Consider the following 12,223-nt stretch of genomic DNA (forward strand, 5'->3'; position numbering starts at 1 on the left):
GTCCTCCCCCTGAGGAGGAAGGAGCGGCAGAGACAACATGTGATGAACCGACCACAACCCCCATTCCCCATCCCCCTGCGCCACTCGGGGGGAGGAGGAAGAGAAAATCGGGAGTGAAGTTGAGCCCGGGAGGAAGGGAGGGGTGGGGGGAAGGTGTTTTAAAGATTTGGTTTTATTTCTCATTATCCTACTCTGATTTGATTGGCAATAAATTAAACTAATTTCCCCAAGTCAAGTCTGTTTTGCCCATGATGGTAATTAGTGAATGATCTCTTCCTGTCCTTATCTTGACCCATGAGCCTTTCGTTATATTTTCTCTCTTTCCCTGTCCAGCTGAGGAGGGGAGTGATAGAGCAGTTTGGTGGGCACCTGGCCTCCAGCCAGGGTCAACCCACCACAATCAAAAAGACTCTCAGAAGAACCAGAAGCTCACCGAGTCACTGACATGAGGACAAACGTCATACAGCTTGGCTCCATCTTCTGTGCTCATAGAACACCTGGAAAACAGACAAGAAACATGGTCACATTTCCAGAGCCATCCGTCTCGAAAGCAAACAGCACCAAATTAACTGACCCTGCCTGAGCAGGTCTGTCCATATGCCCAGCAGTATATCACTGAGCCTTTATGGTCCACAGTAAACTAGTTGTAGACAAGCTATAAAAGCACTGCCTGGTATTTAAAGGTTCCCTTCGGCATCAAAAAAAAAAATTAAGTAGCATGCAGGGTGCCGGACAAGATTTGTCTGCTGCAGAAGTCCCATTTGTTATTCACACCAACACCGGAACCTAAAGGCAATTTGGGTATACTTGCTTCAGTAATAGCTTCATTTCCAGAGTGAGTTCTGGTGAGATTTCAAATGATTCATTAGGAAGAGATTTTGAAAACAGTTACCTCATTTACATAGCTATACATGAGCTGGTAACAGAAACCAAGCAAGGTTTTAAATTGCACCAGTAACTGCAGGCGATACAGATAGAGAAGTGTAGTTATTTTTCACTCCCAGTTTAACATATGCGTAAGAGCCTTTCAGTCTGGGTTAACTGAAACCTAAAACAATCAAAATCACAGACGCATCCACCAATCATCTGTTATAGCTCTCACATTACTCGCTTCTCTCTTAGAAAGACTCAGAGCTGGCTGCACGGTTGTGGGTTTGTCTTCCTTTTTTTTTTTTTAAACATCAATGTCAACACTCCATTTTCAAGACAGATGGGTTATCCCCCAGCTGCCAGGCCCATAAGCCTCTTGGCCCTCCACTGGTTCCTTCCTTTTCAATAAAAAAGTTTGTTGGACAAAACAGAGTGAAGGTAGTGAGTTCAGACAGTTTTAGTTCTCAAGTAACTGTCCGACATGCACAAGGGATAGAATTCAGATCCTTCTGCTGGCTTTGCAGAACTACAGAATAAGTTAACCAGATATTTCTTTCAATATCTCTGGTGTTGTGGTTTAATCCAGCAGGCAGCTAAACACCACACAGCCGTTCGCTCACTCCCCCCACCCCAAAGTGGGATGAGGGAGAGAAAAAGAAGTAAAATGTGGGTTGAGATAAAGACAGTTTAATAGGACAGAAAAGGAAGGGAAAATTATAATACTGATAAAAGAATATACAAAATAAGCGATGCACAATGCAATTGCTCACCACCCACTGCCCAATGCCCTCCCAGTCCCTGAGCAGCGGTCGCTGCCCCCCGGGCAACTCCCCCCTGTTTATATACTGAGCACGACGTCCCATGGTATGGAATGTCCCTCTGGCCAGTTGGGGTCAGCTGTCCTGGCCGTGCCCCCTCCCAGCTTCTTGTGCACCTCCAGCCTGCTCAGTCAGTAGAGCATGGGGAGCTGAAAAGTCCTTGACTAGTGTAAGCACTGCTCAGCAACAACTAAAACATCGGTGTGTTATCAACATTATGCTCATCCTAAATGCAAAACACAGCACTGTGCCAGCTACTAGGAAGGAAATTAACTCTATCTCAGCTGAAAACAGGACATCTGGTTAAATCTCTCTAGAGATACGACTTTGGATTATGTCTTCATTGAAAAAAACATTCCTAATACAGTTGCAAATAACAGTGAAAATAAAGCAATGCTGTTCAGTCTTGGCCTGCTTTTTCATCTTTGATGAAAACCACTAGCCTCCAGGTTTCTACACTTTCACAGATTTTTTTTTTTTTTTTTAAGGTAAGAATCCTCCCTCCCTGCATCTCAGTGAAGGTATGCACTCCTACTGAGAAAAAGTCTGGCATATGCAATCCATCTGAAACAGCCACTCTTCCAGGGGAGAAGTGCAGCTTAAAAACCAACATACTTTAGTTCTGGAGGACTGATCTGCTGGGATTGAAAAAAAATTGTCACCTTTCAGAAAACAGCTTTTCCAGAGGGTGACCAATGAATCTCACTGTTTTCAGAGAAAGATATGTTCTTACTCTACATCTGAAGATAACACAAGCAGATGATTTATCAGTATGCAAATGAGAAGCCCAGCCTGTTTCTAGTTCTCCCAAAATAGATCAGGATCATGAAACCCAAGGGGGACAGCCTTCAACAGAAAGAAGTACCTGGCTCCATTGGAAAGCTTGAGGATGACTTGGTTCTTCAAATCATAGACCTTGCCCAGCCAGCAGTCATAGGCTATGTAGTCACCATACATGAAAGGCTATGAAGAAAACAGGAAACAAGCCTTAGAAACATCAACCCTTGTAGTTTGAGCCATCAAGTAAGTCCTTAGACAATGCAGACTACATAGCAATCTCAAACAGATTTATGACAGCAACTGCAGATCTCGCTGTAAACCAGAATAAATGTACATTGAAGAGTTTGCTTGACAGTCAGCACATAGCCTGGATTCTCCAGTTAAACGGTTCGGGCTTTCTGGGATTTTTTCCTCGGATTTTAAACTTGCTAAGTCACACTTGCCTTCAGCCAATTTTAACAATTTTTATTACTGAGCCTAATATTCCATCCCAAGCAGAGAAGCCTGTATCCCACTGCCTTTCCACAAGCTGTTGCTTGAGAAGGGTTGTGACATTCCTGCTCTTCACTCCCAAATTATCTTTTTCTCAGAGGAGAAAATGATGAAATTCTATCCCACCTGGTCTCTGGAAATCACCCACCCACTCAAGAGGGAAAACCAGGTACATTTCAGACTGTTCCAGCTCAACAGAAAGATACTTGACTCCTCTCAGCATTTTTATAGCCTGTTTAAACAATAACAATACTGCAGCTCAGAAGCTCTGTGCCACTGCTATGGGGCTGCCCCAATCAGGTTGTCACACCAGCCTATCTCAGTGCAGAAGTTCTCACACAATTTAATGTCAACCTAGCCCTCCAAGTCAATTTGGTTTCAGCGATGTGATCAGAAACACAGAACAGATGGGGAGATGAGGTGATGCTGCATCATCTTCTTCCAGAAAGGATGCTTGCAGTAAGTTTAAAATAAAACCAAGCCACAGATGCATCTTGCAAAATATGGATGCCTCCCTTGCATGCATTACTTGGAATACAGCAGCATCCCTCCAAACCACCAAGCCCTGGCTCCCACGTGTGTTTTGGCTGTGTTCTCACCCAGATATGTTGCAGGTCTTTGCTGTTGACAGGGTAGAGGATGCAGTTGGTTCCTACCAGCTTCACAGCACACTCTATGTTGACATCAATTACAGTCCCACACTGGCTGTCCTGAAAACACAAAAGAGAAAAAAGGGTTTATCACCTAGGGGAGGTCCTACATACACACGTACATGCTCTGTGTACAGATGGGAAGTGCAGAGACAAGTCTCAAGAGTAAACCCCCCTCTTACCCTGCCGGGTCTCGTTCTGAAGGGGCATTTCACATGACCCTAAGACAACTGAGAAGGTGAGATCACTATTAAAGACCTGTGGTGTTTTCTTCCCAGTTGAAATTTGCAATGGCTGCTAATGCAGCAGCCCAGAGACTCCTGCATCTGGTCAAATAAGACCACACTATGTCAGGTGATTAGCATTTACTTGTTTTAAAAATCTGCCGGGTTCCTTGGTCTATTCAACTGAGCAGATCTCTGCAACTCCATAGGACCGTCCTGCAGGTACTGCCCTGAGCCAGCAAAGGCAGGGGTAGATCGTCAACCTCAGAACAAAAGAGAAAACCTTTAAAGCTATCTGTGACTTCTCACGTAAAGCTTGCTTTTGCAGGACATTATAAATGGTCTTCACTTGCTGCCATACTAAAAAAAGAAAAAATCTGGCACCTTTCATCAGATTTCAAGGTTTCAAGCCAGATAGTTTACAGTTGGTCCAATTATGAGATGGTTGTCATTATCTCCTTCACTTTTTAGCAAAGTTTTAATCTTTTTTGTCCCCAAGAAAATAATGCACGCTGTCAAGAGCCTTCTGGGGATAGTTTGGCAGGGAGCACACAATATGCACGTTGCTCACACATATGGCGGAGGCCTGCAAGGAAGGGCTGCTAACCCAAACACTGTCAAATGCGGCAGCTGCCCTGGCCTCCTGACAGCTGGGACAATCAATACCCTTATTTATTAAAGACCACAAGTCCATTATAAAAGCTGACTGAGGGCCAGCATGACAAATGCCCTGGTATCAGCAACTTCTGAAGCTGTCCTTATCTCAAACATCAAGGTCTCTGCTCCAACAGGACTTGAGCGTAACACTCGAAGGGCTTACACCCTGCGAGAAGTGGATTTGTTTGCTCAGTCCACTTATAAACATGCTGTTCTTAAAACCACATTAAATATTTATTCAAGGCTTTCACTCAGAGCCCTGAGCAGGCCTTTTGGGAGTTCAGGAGTTTGCTGGCACTCAACTCATCCCATCTCATCTTGAGGACTGGTAGTTAGAGCAAAGACACCCTACAGACACCCGCAGTCCGGGATAATTCCTGGACAGATTGCTCAGCCCATTTGGCTGGCCTGCTTTCCACCTGCCTGCTGCAAGTCCTCTTACTCACATCACACAAACCCTGTGCTCCTCAGCTCCCCGGCTCCCGAAGAGGCAGCAATGAGGAGAGTGGGTCCTGCCCCATGCATTGCCCATGCATAGCTGTGCCAGCGTGGCCAGGAGGGCTGGGAGAGCCAGGCTGGCAGAGCCCAAGGCAGTAGGGGCTCATTCCCTCCAGCTGCTCCACATATCACTCCCATTTCTTTCTAGAAAGGCTGGGAAGCAAAGGGAACCTTTCCTAGCTCCATCATGACAGACAGCAGCTAAGCCTAATGTAGCTTGCAGCCTGCACAGGCTGCCAGGAAAGAGCCCAGCAGAGCTGTACTGTAACTCTCACCTGAAAAGGGTTTGCCAGAACTACGCCAGATTCACAACAGCTGCTGCCAGCACAATTCGAGCCCTAGGATGAGCAAGGCCTGCTCAGAAGTGGCACCTGCTCAACAAACCCACAGCTTCTGAAGGCCAGAGCACAGCCACCTACCCTACTTTTCTTCCAGATTAAGCTAAATAAAGTATGCCCAGTCCATTCTCTGCCCATGCTTTGCAGTTTTGGCCCTGTGTTTTAGATTTCTTAGTAGTCAGAACCAAAAAAAACCTCAAGAAACAAATCCCTTGCCCTACACTGAACATTTCAGAATTAATTTTTCCTTTATCAACAGCCAACATGACAGCAGCTCTGAGACATGATACAATCCAACACCTGCGGTTTCTGTGGATCATCTTGTCTCTGGGCCTAAATGCCCCCTTTTATTTATGGTGAGAGAACAACAAGTAATAAACCCAGGACTGGGGCAACTGATGTACACCAATACCCTCTGCCCATTCTCTAAGTGACAGTTTCCCCGTGGAGAAGGTGCCTGCACCTCCCTACAAGCCTGTCTCCCATCTAGCACAGTTGGGTGCCACCTAGACATGGGCAAGAGCACCAGGCTGAGTTCAGCTTGCTTCTCCTTCCAGCTGCAAAACGCTTGAGCAAGCAGAGAGCACTGTCTGCGGTTAAGAAAGCAGGGATCAATGTTGTGAGCAGCCCCAGAAGCTACCGGGCTGTTGAGTCACAGCTCTCCTCCCTCACCTGCCACTGAACCTTTGTTTAGTATGAGTTTATTTATTTCACTGTCACATGAAACATTAGCCTGCAAGAGGGAAGGCAGATTCACAGGCTGAGGGGTTCTGCTGAATCACTCAGATTGTAGCAGCACTCAGCAATGCAGTCCCGGAGTGAGAAGTCACCAACTTGTCTCGTCTTCCAGGGCAGGTCTACAACCAGAGCACAGCTCCTCACCAGCCTGCTCAAACACAGCTGTCCCATCCTGTTCATTAGATGCTCCCATTAAAGGAGGGGCCCAATGAAATGAGCTGACATTTCACAGTTCTGTTACAAAAATCAATTTCCATCAACCCCAAGAGCAGAACTGGAAAAGGGGGGTGACTGATCTTCATTAGAAGAGTTGATGGGTTCAAGCCCCACTCACACCAGAATTAAGGGCACTCCCTAGACTTTCTTCCTGCTTCTTCTGGTACCCTGACAGCATGCACCATGCTGGATACACTGAGTATTTAAGCAATGAATGGATGGAGAAGTGACTTTTTTCCTTTCCCACCAGAGACAAGGCTTTAAGGCAGACCAGCAAACTCCCACCTGAGAGAAAAGCAGATCAGCAAGTGTACGCTGCAGTCCCACATCTGCTACCTCCCATCCTTCTACTCTTTCCCTCAACACTCTCTTTTCTAATAAGGGGATCTCTACACCACCCTCTTATTCCTTTATTTAAAAGGGACAGCATAGCCCAGCACCCTTTGAAGCAACAAAATCCAGGTGTCTGACAGATTATAGACCTAGTTCTAACCTTTCTCCCAAATTAGCATATCACCTGGAAAAATGAACTCTGCCACTTTCACCACTTCTCATCCAGCTGGATTAGACCTACAGGTCCAACTGCATTCAGAGAAAGTGATCTCATTTTATGCATTACCCCCTGAAGCAGTCTTTCCCCACATTCAGTGCTCGACGAGAAGCACATGAATTTAAGTCAGCTCTCTTCTCTTGAGGATTTTGAGCCCTTCCCGCTCAAGGTTAAAAACAAGCACTAAGAAAGTGCAGTGAATACAGAATAAGTTCCACACTGTGCATTTGCCAGGCCAACTGGTGCAGGGCAACCATCCCACATCCTGAATTTGGCAGGCTGACACTTGCAGATTTTCTATTTTAAATGCTTTTCTAATTTTTGCAATACATCTGATTAACAAGTAAAGGTTTTCTTTGGGATAGAAGGGGGTTGTTTCTTTTACTACTGACATTTAGAACATATATGAGCACAAGGTGAAGTATAAGTCATCTTCAGATTTGCTATGCTTTTGACTAGAGGGGAGAGAAGAAACTGAGTTATATCCTCATCATTCCATCAATTAAAAAAGTGAAGTTATCAGCCACTAGTACAAATGGTCAAGCAAAACCCAGTGTTTAAACATGCAAACAGACAATAAAGGAGTGTGCAAAACAACTGCTGGGCAATGTATCTACTGATACACGTGCAGCAAGCCAGAGAAGCCAATTTCTGCTCAGATGAGTATGGAAATTGCAAACAAAAGCAGCACATCCATGTTTGCCAAGAGGAGAAGAACTTGCTGCCCTGAAAGCTTAAAATGACTTTAAGAAGCATTGGAGAACAAACAGTTGAGAAGCAGGACTCAAAGCATCCCTCTGAGTGAGAGGGATATACTACAGAGTCCAGCTGTACCAGGTACAATGGGGTGAACAGCTGATATTCCAATTTGCTAGCAGTTCTTTGTTTTGGATTGAAACGCTTTCGTAAAGCTGCAGTTTTAGTAAGATATGTTGACTCCAGATTTCCATTTCAAACAACAATTACACTTCTTAAGGAAATATTTTGTTTCAGCATTTTTCAAATTACCCTTCAAGTTTTTTTCCCTTTTCTTCTCTTTGGAACATTCTGTGAAAAAGGAGTGGGTTTACTTTTTTTTTAATTGACAAAAAGGCTTTATTTAAAAAACCAAAACACCTGGGTCAGAGAATGGCCTTCCCCATCCCTGCACCAGGCTGCACACCATGTGGTGCAACTGCAGCAGTTAGTGGCCAGCTGCCTGCTTCATCACAACTTTGGTAGCCACATTGCTGGAAGCAAGTCAGGAGAAGATACAGGCGTGCACATGGCAGGCCATATGGCTCGGGGTTACAGGTTAGGTGTGAGCAACAGCGAGCAATTGCCAACGTAGCTAAGCTCCTAAGGAGACCACATCTCATCTGATAATCGATCTGAACAGTGTTCCCAGTATTCCCTACACAAAAAACAAATGCACTCATCTCTGATAAGCACAAATGTTGTACAATTAGAACAGAATGACTAGGACTTAAAATAATATCCAGGAAGAGTAAAGGTAATGATTATAAGCTGCTGGTTAAGAACCAGCTTGCTTTCTGCTGACCTAAGCTGTGTCAGATGCTTCAACGTATGTCTTGCTTCAGTAGTGTTGGGATTTGCTGTATTTCTGGGAGAAATTGGACAAGATGGTGATCACTGCAGATTGAGAGGTCTCCCTGAAAGCATTTAATCCAAATTCTCTACCACAGCACACCAAAAGGCATGCAGCGGGGGATGTGATCTACCTCCACTCCAGCCTCCCTATTAGGCCCGGGAAAGCAGGTCCACACTCCCCACGTCTCGGAATGGACTGATTTAAAACTTAAAGGATGGCAGGATAGACAAGCTTCTTGTCTCATTACCTTACATTATCAGGCTCGCTTGCTCAGGAGACCTTTGCAGATATGTTACAGTAGAGAGGCAGCCTTATCAGCATTTCATTTTCAAAGGATGCAGCTAGGTCTATCAAGCACACTAAAAATAGAACATGCTCAAAGCATTACTGTTCGGTTCCATTCAGGCAATTTGGCAAGTCTTAGAAATCCATGCAGCAGTATCACGATCAAAAAGGTACAAAGAAAAAAGCACTTACGCTGGAGCTCATATGTCTGACCACATCTCGAGGGACCACAGAGCGATCTTCAAGCTTCAGCTAAGGGAAGAGAGAGACACTGGATTTAGTGACTCCAGATGATACTTGGTCAGAAATAACATGACAAATACAAACGCACGGTATCCTGTTCCTCCGGACTGATGTTTTCAGCAGAGGATAGTACTTCCATACACAGTTAACCCCTTGGCACATCCACAAAATCCAGTTGACAGATCTGAAACACAGCAACCAGGCAACCTGTCCACAACTGTGCTCTAAGTCAGCAGACACATCAAAAAGGGTGCAGACATTGACTTGTTCATCACTTCAAGTCTCAACTCTCCTCGTCCTCCATCTGCATCACGCATCATTTCCTACCCACATCCAGTCTATGTACTAGAGAAGACAGGAGACACAGGAAGAAGTGCATCACACCACAGTTCTGTGTCTCATCCTGCATGCTTTTCACCCAAGATACCCTCAAATATCTGTGGAAATCCTGTTTGGCCTGGAACATTTTAAGCAAGGTACTGTACAGTCTTAGCTGGCAGGGGAATTGGTGCCAAATTCACCGCAGCAAGCACTTGCCTTGAAAAAAAAAAAAGGGAAAGAAACAGCTGTTGCTGCACTCAGTAGCCCCCAGGTCCATGCAGGTAACACAAAACATTGATAAGAGCATGGATAAAGTCAAAGCACTGCTCATACTCCAGCTCCTGCTAAAGCACTTGCTGGCAAAGAGCTAATGCTGACAACAAAAGATGCGGCTGGGCCATCATTAGATATTCTACATCAGTTCACGCAGAGCTGTGGGCACCAGGAGTCATTACTGGTAAGGGGAGGTATCACTTGATGAATCTCCAGTGACTACTGGCCAGTTAACCAAGGTGATGTCCTTCCAAAAGTGGTCCTTCATCAAGCTGTTTCAGTGATGTGAAGACTACTTGCAGGCTATTTCATTAAGTGATATCAGCAAGCTCAAAACTACAAAATGCAGTGGCCATTGAATACACTAATACTAAAATGCTACACGAGGGATAATGTCCTAAGCACACTAACAGGGAGGCCACAAGACTGAACTCCAATTTCAGGCTTGCTCAGCCTTACAGTAACTCAGTTAAGATTTCCTTCTGCTGAACACGGAGAAGTCTCATCTGCGTTTCAGTGGTCAAGAACATATTTGCATTGGTACATCATTCTGAGCCTTGCAAATATACTAGTTACACACCACGTGTTTCGGGAAGCACCATGTGAACGCAGTATCAGGGACAGAGCCTCTTTTACATCTCACTTTCAGAATCTCTCTCCCCGCTACTGCTGCATTCGTTGCTTTTCCTGCTTGATCCCCAGCCCAAAATCCACTGTGCTTTGTCAGCATTTCATCCTAACCCAGGCCCTGGCTTACAGCCTGCTTTACTAAATTAGACATAAATCTATAATCCAAGGACAGGATCCGGAATCAAACTAAAATACCTGAGTATTTATTGCTTTCTTGATTGTCTGTTTCAGTAAGAGAGGAAGAGAGCCAGCCAGCTAGGCTTTTAGACCCAACTTCTGGAGTCAGAACTCCACCAGAGCAGGAAACCTGAAGCCTCCCACAGCCCATTTCCAGATTGTGGAAGGGTTTTTATCACCTCCCACATCCCACCAGGGTATATAGATAGACATCAATTTTTATACAGCTTTTTAAAATTATTTGTTAAAATAAGTACTGTGTAGATAACCTCTTAACAACCAGCAGCAGACAGCAACATTCACATTCCAGTAAGTACTCATGCGTGAGCAGCAGTTTGGGTATTTTAACTGGAGTTCTCTTCCTGCAGAGCTCCAAGGGTATAATGATACTTTCATTTCGACATGCATTAGGGCAATTTAATCTCTGACACGTGGTGTTTAAATTGATGCATTATGTTTCAACATATCACTGAGCCATACCTCTCTGTTCTGTATTAAACAATATCTGAAGAACCCAGACTGACAAGATGATCCAATGCTACCTGGCAGCAGCAATGTTTGTGTATTAGTCAACTCTGGTAAATCATAGAAGTTGTAAGTGAGTAGCTTTCCCATTTTGTGATCCTTCCTGAAGGATATAATCACACAAATTCTTCCCAAAGCAAGGCATAAAACTTGCTCTGCAGGGGAACTACATTTAACCTGTTTTCAGATCTCTCCATTTTTAAAGCCAGCACAACTATTTTCAGCTTCATGTGCCAGACCCACCTGCCTCAGTTGCTAGGATAAGCAAGCCAAGTAGTAGGCAGAATGCCAGCATCAACAATAAATACTTAGCAGGTCTGTCATCACACAAAAGACTGTCAAAACCCAGAAGAAACCTGACCAGAAGCCGCCAGAATGGCTGTTGATGAACACATGACAGTTGGGTCATTCCTCCTCTTGTCTGTTATACCCAGAGCAATGTGATCATCAGCCAAAGGTTAGCCCTCCTCACTCAGCAGTGAGGGAACTCAATATTGGAGAAGCACTTTTAAAATAGGTACTTACAGCTCAGTTGCTATATTTACCTCTAAGAAAGTCAGTATTAACATGAGTAGTTTTATGTTCTAGCCATGCGCCTTGATAATAGCCCCAAGAATGAGAAATACCAGTTTCCCAGAGATGCTCTCAGCTAGTCCTGCACTCCTGCATACCAAGCTGGGCTCAACACCCTCCAAACACCCCAAATGCAAGGCATGTTTTGTGTTGCCTTTTTAAAAAAATAAATTCACATTTATGTATATTAAATAAGGCAAACCAAAGGCACTCATCACTGCACACGCATTTAACCCAGGCAAAAGGGGACGACCAACACCCACCCACCAGGAGTCAGTTATGCTGGTTAGTGCACCAACTGCCAAAAGAAGAGGCAGAATAGGTCTGGCACCCATTTATTTCCTCCACTATTCAGATGCTCTCTTGATGCTTAGCACTGAATCAATGCCTGAGCTCCACCAGCAGATCTACTAGTCAAAAGGCACCAGCTGCAACTCAGAGAACATCTGATACTTCACCAGGTCTGATGATGCTCTCATACCAACACAGCAGGAGGGGTACAGAAATGTTGATTTTTGCATAGAGAACAAGCACCAACAGGAGCATGTTCCCCTTTTCAGCTGAGTCACCTCACCTCAAAGGAAATAAGGTGGCCATCACAGCTCTCACCTGAAACTGGGCAAACTAGGAGAGAAGGACAGACTTTTCTGCCTAGCTGCTGAGCACTAACTCATTAAGCCTTGGTAGCTTATTGCTTCAAACCATTTGTTTAATTTCTTATCACAAATAAACTCATCATTTGAAGCAAAATCTTTGTGGTTTTGTGGTTTGTTT

General features: G+C 44.6%; 1 protein-coding gene across 1 annotated transcript in view; it reads right to left on the reverse strand.

Moving 5' to 3' along the window:
• Window positions 1–8,955, reverse strand: part of UBE2O (ubiquitin conjugating enzyme E2 O) — a 31,927-nt gene extending 22,972 nt beyond the window's left edge. The window contains exons 1-4 of the mRNA XM_009279428.2: window positions 8,900–8,955; window positions 3,560–3,670; window positions 2,554–2,651; window positions 434–497 (exon numbers count right to left, since the gene is read on the reverse strand). Coding sequence (XP_009277703.1) covers window positions 434–497; window positions 2,554–2,651; window positions 3,560–3,670; window positions 8,900–8,911 — 285 coding nt within the window. The 5' untranslated portion in view covers window positions 8,912–8,955. The remainder of the gene's footprint in view (window positions 1–433; window positions 498–2,553; window positions 2,652–3,559; window positions 3,671–8,899) is intronic.
• Window positions 8,956–12,223: the final 3,268 nt, after the last annotated feature.

Source organism: Aptenodytes forsteri, unplaced genomic scaffold (genome assembly GCF_000699145.1).
Source record: "Aptenodytes forsteri isolate BGI_AS27 unplaced genomic scaffold, ASM69914v1 Scaffold243, whole genome shotgun sequence".
NCBI classification, from domain to species: Eukaryota; Metazoa; Chordata; class Aves; order Sphenisciformes; family Spheniscidae; genus Aptenodytes; species Aptenodytes forsteri.